At 36.0% G+C, this 16,262-nt stretch overlaps 1 protein-coding gene across 5 annotated transcripts in view; it reads left to right on the top strand.

Annotated features, from left to right (window-relative positions):
• RCAN2 (regulator of calcineurin 2) overlaps positions 1-16,262 on the top strand; it is a 290,327-nt gene that overhangs the window by 31,478 nt on the left and 242,587 nt on the right. For all 5 annotated transcript variants that reach the window (XM_032141129.2, XM_032141127.2, XM_032141130.2 and 2 more), the window contains exon 2: positions 6,760-6,986. In XM_032141129.2, the coding sequence (XP_031997020.1) occupies positions 6,762-6,986 (225 nt within the window). In that variant the 5' untranslated portion in view covers positions 6,760-6,761. The remainder of the gene's footprint in view (positions 1-6,759; positions 6,987-16,262) is intronic.

Genomic DNA, 16,262 nt, shown 5'->3' with positions numbered 1-16,262 from the left:
TTTTAGTTTGAGTCACCTGGAAGAGAAAAAATATAGACAGGTTATTTATGAGCATCCAAATTTAAGATTTAAACTCTGGAGAAAGCTTTTGTTAAAAGTTATATGTTCCCCTTTCTTTAGCATGTTTAATCCCAGAGAGAAACATATGTCTCTTTTCTTATGTATTTTTTTCCAATCTTGGTAAGATAAAAATCTCAAATTGAGAAGAATCCTTAAAGGAAATGTCAGGCAATCATCACCCTGTTCCTTGGATTCCCTGTTTGACATCCTGCTAAATGAATGGCACCTGCTCAATGAAACTTACTTACTGGATATCACCACTACAAGGAGTTCACTAAGACATAAGGCAGGGCATGCTATTCTAACCCAAATTGTTAAAAGATCCGTGGCTCCTTATATGAAATTAAACTCTTTCTTTCTGGTTTGACTTCTGTTTTTGTATACAAAAATTGTATTTGCTGTTTCAGAATTTGAAGGCAACCGAGCTTTAACTCAAAACTTATTTTCTATGCTTCGTATGCTTTTTCTTACCATGCACCTGTCTCTTAGATAACATAACTTGACTGAATAGTTTCCTTTGAAAGACTTTCAGTGTTTCTCTAGTGGACAGTACCCAGAATTGGCCACGATCTCTCCAGGTTGCCAATACTCGAGATGAGATTATCACCACCCAACCCCTTCTGGTCACACATCATGCTACTGACTGATTTTACTTGATGTTAAAACTAGTATAAGCATCTCCATGAATGTTTACCATCTTTCTGTGGCTCCCAGGTTATTCTCATGCACTTATTTGTGGTTAACTTCCCTCTCCTTTTATATTTAAAGGCTTTCTAGACCAGAATTCCTATGGGCAAATGCATGGCTCCCCGCTCTCATAAGTTATACCCAATTCCTAGAAAAGTGGATTTTTTTAGAATTCTGCAATTCAGGAATGTGAATCTCATGCACATTGATTACTCTGTGACAATAATGATATCCAGCAGAATCAGATGTCTTCTAAAGGTCTCTTCCTCTGGGTTTAATCATATGTATAAACATTTGTCAGGAAAGAAATTAGAGAGTTTTGGAATGATTAATTCCTTGTGTAGAAAGCCAGTAATGTCTCTAACATCCAGATTTATTGGGGGAAAAGAAATTTTTTTCACTTATTCACACAACATTTATTAAATGGCTACTTCTGTGTAACAGATGTTGAACAGATATCTTTATTTTGCAGGTGGCTAGTCTTTAAGGTAGGAAACATATTGTCTTTACTTTAGGTCTTTTAATGTTTAAAAAGTGCTATCATGTTATTTGAAAATCTTGGATGAAAATTATTTTCACATGTTTGCGAAAAAAATGAAATGGTCACAAACCCTCCTTTCTCCAGGCTTCTTTCTTCATTAAAATGAGTCAAATGCAATTGTCTATGTCTTCATTGCCATTAACTTTGTAACATTTAAGTAAACTGTCATCTTGTTGTTGGGGATGTTTTCTCGGGGGAAAAGGTTGTTTGTTTTTTGTTTTAATTAATTTCTTTTGCCTTACAAATATTTTTTCCTCCTAATAGGGTCTTCACCCAAACTCATACCAAATATTCAAACTGCACCGCTGCTTGTTTCTCATTGTAATGATATGGGCTTTACTCTCATGGACGTACACTGGAGGTTTGAAACTCATTTACACACTTAACAGTAGAAGATGATGGCCACTTCTGCAGTGCCAACTTCCTCTGCCATTGGCTTGCTCTTGATAAGCCTAACAATAGTAATAAATGGCTTTCATTCACATGTTATTGGTGGAGGGGGGCCTTCACAAGACTTTCATGCAGATCTGTAAGGTAGGCAAGGCCATGTTCCTTCTCCATTCTGCTGTCAAGAAAGCCAAAGCTGGCCGGGCATGGTGGCTCACGCCTGTAATCTCAACCATTTGGGAGGCCGAGGCAGGTGGATCACCTGAGGTTGGGAGTTCGAGATCAGGCTGACCAACTAAAAAATACAAAATTAGCTGGGCATAGCAGCGCATACCTGTAATCCCAGCTACTCGGGAAGCTGAGGCTGGAGAATTGCTTGAACCCGGGAGGCGGAGGTTGCAGTGAGTCAAGATCGTGCCATTGCACTCCGACCTGGACAATAAGAGTGAAACTATGTCTCAAAAAAAAAAAAAAAAAGAAAAGAAAGTCACAGCCCAGAAGGCCCCCTATTTACAGCTTGAGACTGGCATGAAGGTATTCCCTTAGTGCTCTTTCCAGTATTTCATAAAGATGTCCCTTCTCTTTATCTAAAGAAGTTTTGAAATTCTCCCATGGGAAGATTTATATTTTAATAGCGGATAGTGGTTTTTCTTTTCCACATGCATATGATGAGGGAAACGAATGCTTTCCAAATGTCAAACAACAGAAGAGTGATTAAATTATGACAGATTCATACACTGGGATACAATGTGGCTATTAAAATTAATGTTTTGAAGAATATATAATCACACAGGGAACTGCTCTTGATTATATCAGTGTTGCAGGAAAGGAGTGGTATACTAAACAGCAGGATCCCCATTTTAAAAAAAATTTTACACGTAAAAAAAACACTGGAACGAAATACACCAAAATGTTAGCAGGAGTTTTCTCTGGATAGTAGGATTATGGTTTACTTTTCTTTTCTTCTTTATAGCTTTTTGAATTTTCCAGTTTTTCTTCAGTTAACTCGTATAATTAAAAAACATAAATGTTATTTTTGCTCTTCTCCACAGATTATTAAATTTTAGCTAGAGGAATCCTGTGAGTCTTGCCGTCTTTGAGTGATTCTTGCTATCTTTCATTTGTAAAATTACATTTTAGAAATCAAACCTTTAAATTTAAATGAGAGGATTGTTTTCATTATTAGTGTAGACATTTGAAATAGTATATCATTAGTGTATACATTTCAAGTTGGCCATTATAACCCACTTGCTGGTCTGTTATTTCCAAAAAGTGACTCTTTTTAATATAATTCATTAATTCAGCCAAACATTATTTTGAGGGCTTTCTATATTTTCCTGTAGATACATGGATGAAGACAACCCAGCCTCTGCTTTCAAGAAATACCAATCTGGATTGAGATACAGACTAGTGAAGTAGTAATCACAACAGTAGCTGCACTGGAGGACAATTTTATGAGAAAAGGCTGTGCAGGGTGCTCAGGGAGAAAGAACACCACATTCATCCCAGCCTGGGTGAGGTTGGGAAGCCCTCCTGGAAAATGGCCTCCTAGCTGAAGGGAGCTCTTCTCCTTTGGATGGCCAACCTCAGATTTAGAAATAAGGACAACACATGTCAATCTTGGTAGACAATGGTTGCCTCAAAGGTTTCTTACAATGATTAAGAGTTTGATATTAATTTAAAAAGACAAACCAGGCTGGGTGCAGTGGCTGACATCTGTAATCCCAGCACTTTGTGAGACCGAAATGGGAAGACTATTTGAGGCTAGGAGTTGGAGACCAGTCTGGGCAACATAGCAAGATCTCATCTCTACAAAAAATAAAAATTAGCCAGGCATAGTGGTGCATGCCTGTAGTCTAGTCCCAGCCACTCATGAGGCTGAGGTGGGAGGATCACTGTGAACCCAGGAGTTGGAGGTTGCAGTGAGTTATGATTGTGCTACTGCACTCCAGCTTGGGCAACAGAGCAAGACCCTCTCTGAAAAAGTGGAAAAAAAAAAAAAAAAGAGGAAACAAAGACAAACCAGTTAACTTGGGCTGTGGGACATTTATACTTCTTTATTGGGAAGTTCTCTTAATCTTCAGAATTTCTTTCTGTTTATTTGGGCAATACTAAAGCATAATTGCCTTGCTCTGAAATTATCACGATGTGTTTTTACTGCATAGTTCATGCAGTAAAATTTGCAATACTGTATATTACATATTCTTTTATGTAGTGGTTAATACTGATTTTGATCACGTCTTCCGCTCCTGTTTCATTCCCCTGCCTCCCCTTACTCTGCAGAAGGAGGCAGTTCAATGTTTTTTTGTTGTTGTTTTACAAGGATAAACTGAGTTCCAGAATGATCACTTGGCTTCTCCAGATTATGGGGTGAGTTAGTAATGAAACTAGAAAGAGAAATTAGAATTTCTTTGTTCAAAGCTCTGACTTCTAAAGTATTTCTCCATGTGAGTAAAGTAGGTTGTTTGCCAAAAATGCATTCACCCTTAAATCTTTACTGAAAGTAATGAGCTTAAAATAAAATCTCATGAAGATAATATTGTTACACCTTAGGATAGAAATTAAGGCTATTTGAGTAGATTAAAATGAGTCCTGAGTTAAGCTTAAAATTTGATCTATTTAATTAATTTGTTCGGCAATGGATTTTAGATTTTTTTTTGGAAAAATAATAATTGAAACATTCTTACAACACATCTCAGAGTGTTTTATGATGTTTTGATTCACTTAAAATATTTTAAATAAGAGGGATGAGATTAAAAATAAAATCCAAATTGACACAGTATCTATTTGTATGCTGCTGAATGATTATGACTTCATTATCAAAAGAGTTTCCTGGCCGGGTGCAGTGGCTCATGCCTGAAATCCCAACGCTTTGGGAGGCCCAGGAGGGTGGATCACCTGAGGTCAGGAGTTCGAGACCAGCCTGGCCAACATGGTGAAACCCTGTGTCTACTAAAAATACAAAAACTAACCGGGCATGGTAGCATGTGCCTGTAATCTCAGCTACTCGGGAGGCCCAGGCTGAGGCAGGAAAATCATTTGAACCCGGGAGGTGGAGGTTGCAGTGAGCCAAGATTGCGCCATTGCACTCCAGCCTGGGGCGACAAGAGCAAAACTCCATCACACACACACACACACACACACACACACACACACACACACACGTTTTCCTGTAAACTATTAATAAAAATGCTACTGTTTTGATGATGCTTTTAGTAAATATTTTTACTATTAAAACAATTGATACTCTAATAAACGATGGTAATTAGGTGTTTTATGCTAAAATACTCAAGCAACAGTATAAATAAATATGCAAGAAAATACATGCACATGTTTCATTCAAGTTGTCTAGCAGTTCAGTTTCCTTTGTATTAATGCTATTACATGTTTTTCCTTCTAGTTAAAAATATTCATATATTTTACATTATTTAATAAAACATGTACCATATTTTATTTAAAATAAATATTTTGTTGATTTAAATACAGAAATGCACTAATTGGAGTTTGAAGAACTTTGGAGTGCAAGAATTGTTTTATTATATTTTATATAGAAATTTTTATTTACCACAATTTTGGTGATTTGATTTTAGAGAAACCACCTCAAACTATTTAATTTTTGGCTCCTACCTCAACCGGGCTTAAGATTTTATATGTAATGCATTATAGCCAGAAAATGCTGCTTACCAACTCTCACTGGGGCTTTTCTAGGAAAAATGAAAATAAAAAAATAACCTCATCAATATGAGGTTCAAGGATTTATTTCGGAGTTCAAGAGAGATATAAGCAGAAAGTGATATTTTGTCTGGAGATCTAGAATTTGTATCTAACTAAACTTCATGAGAGCAGAGTGATGTTTAGTGGTACCCACCTTTCTGTCCTTTGCTCTGAGCATCTGTGACGATGGGACTAAAGAACAGGGAGCTTCCTGAAGATGATTCAATAGCCACGTCATAATTTTCAGTCAGTCTTGCCTGCGTAACCGTGAGCAAGTTATTTCACTTTCTGAGCCTCTTAACTACTGAGCTTTGAGCAGAAGAGTATCACAGGCATGAAAATCAGTACAAAAGAAGAAAGCAGATACCATCCTTGGACTATATGGGGTATTGACCTAATCCACTAAATTATGTACCAGTATCAAAAAAATGGAAAAACTCTGTAGTTAGGCAAACTGCAAATATAAGGGGTGAAAAAATAATAGAAGGGTTGAACACAGCTAGGTGAAATCAATACTGGAAAGCCTTATGAGGCAAGGAGGGACGGGGACCTGTGCACCATGGATTGACCAAGATAGCACTGATTTTTTAGGATCTGGACCTGGTTCACAAATGACTTGAAGTAATTATCTCAGTCAGAAGAGGAAATATCTCGGGGCGGGGGGCGGGGGGGGGTCTGTGTGTGGTGTGTTTACTCTCACTGTGGATTAACTATTACCTATTGGAGGTATCATGATCAGGATTCAGGTGCTGATGAAGTAGATCATACTTCCTTAAATATAGGCTTCTACTTATTGTGATCTGCTTCATTCCTGTGGCATAGGAGAATGAGCTCTGCTGCCAGTTTCCCTGAGTTTGAATCCTAGCCCTGCCATTTTGTCAGTGGTCTTGTAAAAGTTACTTAATTGCTTTGTTCCTCTGTTTTCCCATCTGTAAGATGGGGATAATATTGGTACCAACCTTATAGACTATTGTGGAGATTAAATAAGATAGTTAATGTATGTAATTGATGTTCTAAATGTATATAAATCATTTAGAATAGTGCCTGGAACCCAATACATGATAGACATTGGTAGTAGTGGTGGTGGTGGTGGTGATCTCCATTTCCTATACCTATTTTTTTGTCTGTTTGTTTTAAAAAACCATAGTACTAACTCGGTTCTTGCCCCAGAGCAGAGCTGTATGGGAAATTCTGGTTCAGGGATCAAGGGAACCATGTGAACTTGCAGATCTTCTCCCTTCCAATATCCCCTGCCTCTGCTCCTAATCGTACTCCACTGTTTTGCCCCTGACAATACAAAACTGTGACCCGAAAACTGAGTTTTAAGGAATTTGTTCTACAGTAACACATGCTCATCTTTGTATCCCCAGGAATGAGGGGAGAATCATACTTCATCGGAATGAGGAGCCCGGGGCAGCAGGGACACGTCCCTGAAGATGGAGGACTTTTCTTACTGTGCTGCATAGACAGGGACTGGGCTGTCACTCGTTGTTTTGCAGAAGAAGCCTTTCAAGCAATCACTGACTTCAATGACCTCCCCAACTCGTTGTTTGCGTGCAATGTTCACCAGTCAGTGTTTGAAGGAGAAGAGAGCAAGGTAAGGTGCCTTTTTCTGTTCCTGGAACATGGGGAGATGTGGCATTATCTCCAAGTAATCCTGTTGTTCATTTGTGTTTGGCGTTTTGAAGTTTTTGGAAATGTTTAGTTGGCTCTATTTTTGGCATGTGTACCAGGATAAGAAAATCCCATTCTATTATCAACTAACTTTAGAGATACATCTGACAGGGTTGTAGATGAAAATATGTTGAATCAAATTGAGTCCTCTGTGACTCACAGGTCTATCTAGCAAAACAAGTGGTATTAATATGGATTGTAGGAAATGCCCCTTAGGCTAGGAAGCAGATGTCTTAAACTCCTAAAAGTTTCCTTTTCCCCTATTCTGCCATAAATATAATTTGCCTTTCTCAAAACAGTACAAACTCCATTTTACCTCCAGCCTGCCTGCAGCTTGATGAATGTTCTAAAAAAGCCTTCTCAAACTGTGAGCCAAGTCTCACAGTAGATATTAGAGAAGGTAAGTGGGTTGGCATCTGAGTCCTTCTTTGCTCACTGATACCATGGTGGTATTGCCATGTGTGCGTTGTAAGAATTTGAATGAAGCAGTAACTCCTCAATTTGAAATGATTGGGGAATGAGGTTGTCTATGTATTAACACTTTCCAGCTTCCCATTTTAAGAAACAGACTTAACTTAGTGTAAATGTTTTTGGCAATCACAGTAAATATTCCATTTGGAGACCTTTCCAAAGTTTATTTCAGATTTCTCTGACCTTTGAATGGGGTATCTAAATAGATTAAACCTTCCCTTGTAGATGTAGATTCTTAGTTGTAAAAGCCACTATTATACTACTGAAACATGGACAAAATTTTTTGGATAAAGGGCCTTTTTTTATCTTTTTCTTTTTCTTTTTCTTTTTTTTTTTTAACGGAGTCTCGCTGTGTTGCCCAGGCTGGAGTGCAGTGGTGCAATCTCGGCTCACTGCCAGCTCCACCTCCTGGGTTCACGCCATTCTCCTGCCTCAGCCTCCCGAGTAGCTGGGACTACAGGCGCCCGTCACTACGCCTGGCTAATTTTTTGTATGTTTAGTAGACACGGGGTTTCACTGTGTTAGCCAGGATGTTCTGGATCTCCTGACCTCGTAATCTGCCTGCCTCAGCCTCCCAAAGTGTTGGGATTACAGGCGTGAGCTGCCGCGCCTGGCCGGGCCTTTTTTTTTTTCTAAACTAAAGTATATGACTCTGTATGAGATAAAAGAGTAGGCTTTATGATTGCTGTTTCACAGACTTTAGCTCTTTCTGCCCATTCCTGAAGTCTGCGTCTGGCACAATTACTGGAAGTCTGATTTATGGATATGATTGATTTTGTAGACAATCCTGATAGCCACAGAGAAAACCATCCCAGAGGATTAGGAACTATTTTAAGCCATTTAAAGATATTTTTATAATGATATCAGTTTGGAGTTGAACTGTTGAAATTATGGGTTGAAAATAGCTTGAAATGCAAGGAATTACATATAATTAGAACCTCCAGTGCTATGATCATCAGACTATTTAAAGTAAGAAAGTGGCACATGCCAATTTCTTCTTTGAAAGAAACTGAGAATTTTGTTCTTGGATCATAACCAGATTATCACAAATGATAATTTTCTCAGGGCAAGTAGTTTCCTCTGAAATATACCTGCCATAAACTATAAAGCAACAGTCTATGTATTATCATCATATCATCTATTTCTCTAAATATCACAATTAGAAGGATTTTCCTTAGAGATTTAATGAGGGTTTTCATTCTTTCCTGATTAAATACTTCCCAGTAGATTGAAGCAATGAGACCTAGGAAGGTGCTAATCTCATTTAGCAGTGCTGCTCAAGAATGGCTGATTAACTGAATTAGAACTGAGGACATAGAAGGACAGGGGCTGGTGGGGGAACTTCATGGGAGTCTGTACACATCTACTTTGATATTCTGATTTGTGATTGAATAATGGATTATAAGATATTCTCATCTAATATGTATATGAAGTTTGTGCATAGCAGTTTGGGAAATAGTATTTGGTTTTAGGATGACCTTGATAAAATATTGACGCAAAATAAGCAAGAATATAGTTAATTGCACTCAGTTTCAAATGATTTAGATCACAATTTTACAGCCATGGAGGTGAATTTTATAATTGGCCAAAGTCTGTGTAATTCAGCTTATTAATTCAGAAAGTCTTCTACCTCAGTGAGATTTTTTTTTTTTTTTTTACTCTTCCTTTTGTGGACAGTCTTTAGGATACCAAATAATATGACATGGATTTAATTTTGATTTAATTATATCTATATAGTTTAAGGTGACAAAACAAGATAATCAGATACCAGATAAGTTGACAGTAGCCAGGAGGCATGATTGCTGGACCTCCAGAAAAAAAAGTGGGGAGTCTTGTGGCATCTCATTTTCACTGCCATATTTCTCTTCCAGACCCAGAAATTCATATTTCTTTTATTTAACCTCCTTTTAAAAAAACTATTATGATAAAATCACTTATTTTAAGACATTAAGTAGCATACTCCATTCTGTCAGAATATTCTTTCCACAAGGTTTAGATTTCATGAATCTGAGCCATGAAGTCTGATGATGGGTATTTTCCACAAAGGGTGGACATTTTAGGCACTGTGATAAGTTGGTGGGGAGATATTTTTAGGCAGGGGGAAAATAAGCATAAAGCATTTCCAGCACTCCTTGTATTTGCCTATGGGCAAGGCTGGCCATGGTAATTGTTTTTACATTCGGCTTTGGGAAGATGTATTCAGCAGCCTGGAATTAGAGCGGGAGTGGAGACATCAGAAATGATGCTTAGCCTTCACTTCCAAGGTTTACGAGGGTCGGTGGTTTCATATGTAATTTGTTTTGGCAGAGTCCTTTCTTTTTTGGCACAGCCTGCTTCTGAAATCATTGTGTCTTGATATTGATAGATTTAAGTTTAGCCTTTGTCTTGCAATTATGATAAAGTATATATTTAACTTCCATAGTTGGGTAGGAATTAAACCTTTTGCTTTCTATCACAAATGAGTCTTGCAGCATTCTCTTCTCTATTTTCCCACGTCTGAGATACCTTTACATTTTTGAGGAAATTTATGGGGTACTAAATTGAACTTCTTATAATATAGGTAACAGCACAGGATATGATCTGGATCTGTTTATTTCTGTATCACTTTGTTCTGTTCAAAGTGATAAATATTCTGATATGCTCATTTCTGCTGTCCTATTTACATTCTAAGTTCTGGCACCTAAAGCATATGTTAAAAAACAGCTTTGTGTTGTCCGTAATGTTCATTCCAATTTTCAGTTAGGCAGAGTTCTGTGAGATTGTATTTTGATTTCATGCTTTTGCAATGAGTGAACACATACTTCAGTGGGGCTTGTTGTGGTCCAGATGGTTGAGATTTGTTTATATAACACAAAGGAGAACTGGAGCTGGAGGAAATTGGCATCTGAAACCAATAAATGCAGATTGCTGTGTGCGTGCTACAGCTTGAAGTATAAATATGTTTGTATGAAACGCATTTAAAACTGTGATCTTCACAGTATCCAACACCTGAAAATTACTAGGATACATTTCTCTTCAGAGCACTCCCCTGGGTTCATCTTTCGGGATCCAGCTGGGCTGCAGAAGTCATCTTGAGGAAGGTGAGGCTAGGAAGGTTGTTCTTTGAGCTGCCCTGTGTCTATGCTAAAGACAGATAAGGGTCTGCTGGGTAGGACGTTGGAATGCACTGCTTGCTAAAGGGGAATAGTGAAGCAATGACTGAAATGTTTAGCCAAATTCAATTGAATAAGAAGAAACCTGAAAGGTTACTTTTTTTTTCTTATTATTATACTTTAAGTTCTGGGATACATGTGCGGAACGTGCAGGTTTGTTACATAGGAATACACATGCCATGGTGGTTTGCTACACCCATCAACCTGTCATCTACATTAGATATTTCTCCAAAATATGTATTTATTCAATTTATTAATAATTATAACAGCAGCAGCAAATACCTATATAGCATTTGGCATGGTGCCAGGTCCTTTTCCAGGTGCTTTATAAACATGAGTCCTTTACTTGTCATGACAACCCTATGAGGGTAGTATCTTTCTGTAACTCTACTTCCTGGGTGCATGTCAGGATTGTATTCCCTGGACCCTACTGGCTGTTTCTACCCAATGTGTAAGCAGAAATGACTTGTGTCATTTCTAGGCCAAGAATTTAATTTACCAATATTGGACCCTGAAGAATGTTCCTTTTGCTCTGCTAGGGAAACTGGCATTGTGCCAAGTAGTGCTGGCTTAGGCAGTTTGGCTCTTGGAGTAAGGACACTGATGATATAGGGTAGAATCCTAGCTAACCTATCATGAACATGTAATGCAACAAGAAAAACAAACAAACAAGAACTTTTGTTGGTTCAGGCCACTGGGATTTTGGGGTTTGTTATTATAGTATAAATTAGTCCATCTAGGTTGATATAATAAGTATCATTATCCCTATTTTTCAGGTGAGGACACTAGAGAGCAGAGACTTTTCCCATGGTCTAAGCTAGTAGTGGCCAAGGCAGGATTCAAATCTAGGCTGCCAGACTACGGAGTTCATGCTCTTAAACATTATGCACTACTGCCTCCTGATATACAGATATTTACTGAAAGCAGGTATGATATTTGGCTCTGGGGATGCAATGGTAAAAAAGATAGGCTTAAATTTAATTTGTAATACACCAAGAGGGGTCTATTCAAAATATGCAAACAAATAATAAACATAAATGCTGACAGTGATGCCAAAACAAAAGGACATTTAGCATATTTTCAACTGCATTCATTTCCTTACACACACAGACAGACATACACACATCACATATGAACATACACAGTTTTTTAAAAATAAGGTGGTAATTCTGCCAACCATTAAAGAGTATATTCTACTAGAATGGGCATGTGGTAAGAGACCTGGCTCTACTGTTCTCTTAGTCTTTGTGTGTCTTATAAATAGATTATTGCAATGCGTTGCAAGTGGCTAGAGTGATTCTAATATTCAAAGATGTACATTTTCATTCAACATATCCACTAAATCTGAACCAATTTCTTCTTCTCGAGTTCAGCTGACAAAACGCTGAGCTAGTCTAACATTGCAGGCATTATGAGAGCATCCTAAAGGATTTTCAAAGCCAAATCTGATTATTTGTGGTTTTTACTATGTTCCCCTCACTCTAGTTTGTAGGAGAATGTCAATGTTTACTTTGAACTTTACAACTGCAGGTCCACAATCTCTTATCTATAGCACTAAAATCTGAACATCTGAAAACTGAGATTTTTTTCACAATCCATTTTGAGACAAAACATCACTTCATTAAAATCTGACCTGAACTGATAAGAGGCTACTTGTAGTCTGACTAGTCAGCTATTTCTCTATAGAAATATTCCTCCCTTTAATTACTAGGGGGGGCTGCCCCAGATGTTGCTGGGACATTACACAATATGAGCCCTGTGCCCAGTATTACACATCCAAATCCCGCAATTCAGAATGCCAAACATATCACTCCTCAAGAGTTTCAGACAGTAGGTTGTAGATCTATAAAACATAAAAATGAATCTACATTCCATATTCAAAGAGAAGAATGAATTTATGGAAATCTGAAATGCCATAAAGTGAGCAGTTCAATGTATTTTGCCCATAAGATGCTCATGTCTATTTTCTTAATTTTTAAATAATTTATTTTTAATTGACTAACAAAAATTATGTATACATTTATTGTGTACAATATGATGTATTGAAATATGTATGCATTATGTAATGACTAACTTGAGATAATTAACATATACATTACCTCACATACTTACTACTTTTTTATGGGGAGAATATATAAAATCTACCTTCTTAGTGGTTTTTAAAAATACAATAGATTGTTTTTAACTAAAGTCACCATGTTGTAGAATAGATCTTTTGAACTCATTGCTCCTGTCCAGCTGAAATTTTATAGCCTTTGTTCAACAACTTCCCAGACCCTGGCAAGTACCATTCTACTCTCGGTTTCTATGTGTCTGACATTTTTATACTCCACATGTAAGTGAGATTATGTAATATTTGTCTTTCTGTACCTGGCTTATTTCACTTAACATACTATCCTCCATTTTCATCCATGTTCTGCAAAGACAGGATTTCCTTCTTGTTTAAGGCTGACTAGTATTTCATATATACCACATTTTCTTTATCCATTCATCTATTGATGAACACTTAGGTTAAGTCCATATCTTGGCAATTATAAATAATGCTGCAATGAATGATGGAGAGCAGATATCTCTTCAACACACCAATTTCATTTTATTTAGATATATACCTAGTAGTGGGATTGTTGGATCAAATGGTGGTTCTATTTTTAGTTTTTGGAGGAAACTCCATACTGTTTTCCATAATATCTGTACCAATGTACATTCCCACTAACAATGTGTAATAGTTTCCTTTTCCTGACATCATCACCAACATTTTCACCTTTTTTACAGAAACCATCCTAACAGGTATGAGGTGATATTTCATTGTGGTATTAATTTGCATTTCCCTGATCATTAGTGTTGTTGAGCACTTTTTAATATACCTATTGGTCATTTGTGTGTCTTCTTTTGAGAAATGTCAATTCAGCTCCTTTGCCCATTTTTAAATCAGGTTATTTGTTTTTTTGCAATTGAGTTGTTTGAGTTCCTTATGTATTTTTGGATACTAACTCCTTGTCAGATTTACAAATATTTTCTCTCTTTGCAAATATTTTCTCCATTGATTTTTTCCTTTACTGGGCAAAAACCTTTTAGTTTAATGTAATCCCATTTATTTTCGCTTTTGTTGCCTGTGCTTTTGGGGTCATATCCAAAAAATCATTACCCAGACCAAAGTCAACAATTCTTTTCATACATTTTCTTCTAGTAGTTTTAGTTTTAAGTCTTATGTAAGTCTATTTCATTTTGAATTTATTTTTGTGTATGTCATGAGCTAAGGTTCTGATTTCATTCTTCTGCATGTGGATATCCAGTTGTTCCAACATTATTTATTAAAGAGACTGTTTTTTCTTCATTGTATGTTCTTGGCACCTTTGTGGAAAATCAATTGTAAATACATGGATTTATTTCTGGGCTTTCTATTCTGTTCCATTGGTCCACATGCCTGTTTTTATGTTAGTACCATGCTGTTTTGATTACTATAGCTTTGTAGTCAGATTTTTTCTTTTTACTCAAGATTGTTTTGGCTATTCAGAGTCCTCTGTGGTTCCATATAAATTTTAGGATTGTTTTTTCTATTTCTGTGAAAAAATGTTATTGAAATTTTGTTAGCGATTGCATTGAATCTATAGATTACTTTCTGTAGTATTAACATTTTAATAATATTAAATGTTAATATTTAATATTAATTCTTCTAGCCACTGAAGATAGAATATCTTTTCATTTATTGTGTCTTCTTCAGATCCCTTCATTATGTTTCATAGTTTTCAGTGTACAGGTCTTTCACTTCCTTGGTTAAATTTATTTCTAAGTATGTGATTTTTCTTAGCTTTTGTAATTTGGCTGGTTTTCTTAATTTCTTTTTCAGATAGTTCTTTGTTAGTATATAGAAATGCTACTGATTTTTGGATTTTGGTTTTGTATCCTGCAACTTTACTGAATTTGTTTATTAGTTCTAACAGTTGTTTGATGGAGTGTTTAGGGTTTTCTATGTATAAGATCACGTAATCTGCAGATAAGGACAATTTAACTTCTTCCTTTCCAGTTTGGATTCCTTTTATTTCTTTCTCTTGCCTAATTGCTCTGGCTAGGACTTCCAGTATTATGTTGAATAAAAGTGGTAAGAGTGGCTTCCTTGTCTTGTTTCTAATCCTAGAGGAAAATCTTCCATATTTTCAATGTTAAGTATGCTGTCAGCTGTGAGTTTGTTATGTATGGCCTTTGTTATATTGAGGTACATTCCTTTGACAACTAATTTGTTGATAATTTTTATTGTGAAAGAGTGTTGAATTTTGTCAAACGCTTTTTCTGTTTCTGTTGAGATGACCACATGGTTTTTATCCTTCATTCTGTTAATGTTGTGTATCACATTTACAGATTTGCATTTCTTGAATTATTCTTGCTTTTCTGTGATAAATCCCACTTGATTGTGGTGAACAATCATTTTAATGTGCTGTTGAATTTGGTTTACAGGTATTTTGTGGATGATTTTTGTATCTATGTTCATTAGGGATATTGGTCTATAATTTTCTTGTCTTGTAGTATAGTTGTCTGACTTTGGTATCAGGCTAATACTGGCTTTGTAAAATACAGTTGGAAGTATTCCTTTTTCAATTTTTTGGGAAAAGTTTGAGAATAATTGGTTTTAGTTCTTTAGATGTTTGTTAAAATTCAGCAGTAAAGTCATTGTGTTCTGGGCTTTTCTTTGGTAGGAGACATTTTATTACTGATTTGATCTTTTTACTTGTTATTGGTCTGTTCATGTTTTCTTTTTCTTTGTGATTCAGTCTTGGTAGGTTTTACGTCTCTAGGAGTTTATCCATTTCTTCTAAGTTATCCAACTGTTGGCATATAATTGTTCATAGTAATTTCCTATGATTCTGTGTATTCTTGTGGTATCAGTTCTAATGTCTTCTCTTTCATTTCTGATTTTATTTGAGTCTTCTCAGATTTTTTTATTAAGCTAGCTTAAGGGTTGTTGATTTTGTTTATCTTTTTAAAAGGCCAACTCAGTTTTATGGATAATTTCTTCTATTTTTCTAGTCTCTATTTCATTTATTTATTTTCTGATCTTTATTATTTCCTTCATTCTACTAACTTTGGGCTTAGTTTGTTCTTTTCTTTTTAATTCCTTGTGGTATGACGTTATGTTTTTTGTTTGAAATCTTCTTTTTTGATGTAGGCATGTATCTCTGTAAGTTTTTTTCTTAGATATATTTTGCTGTATCTCATAGTATGCTAGTAGATTTTAGTATTTTGTGTGTCCATTTGCATTTGTCTCAAGATATTTTTAAATTCTTCTTTGACCCATTGGTTGTTCAGGAGCATCTTGTTAAATTTTTATGTATTTGTAAATTTTCTGAAATTCTTTCTGTTATTGTTCTCTAGTTTTATATACTACTGTGGTTTAAAAAAGATGTTTGATATTACTTTAATCTTTTAAATTTTGTTAAGACCTTTTTGTACTCTAATATGATCTACCCTAGAGAATATTATGTGTACACTTGAAAAGAATGTATATATATCCTGCTGCTGTTGGATTCAATCTTTTGTATATGTCTGTTAGGTTTATTTGGTCTAATGTGCAGTTTAAGTCT

The sequence above is a fragment of the Hylobates moloch genome, unplaced genomic scaffold, assembly GCF_009828535.3.
Source record: "Hylobates moloch isolate HMO894 unplaced genomic scaffold, HMol_V3 SCAFFOLD_20, whole genome shotgun sequence".
Classification (NCBI taxonomy): Eukaryota; Metazoa; Chordata; class Mammalia; order Primates; family Hylobatidae; genus Hylobates; species Hylobates moloch.
Note: the sequence above shows the minus strand (reverse complement) of the source record. Positions and strands in the feature narration are given on the sequence as shown.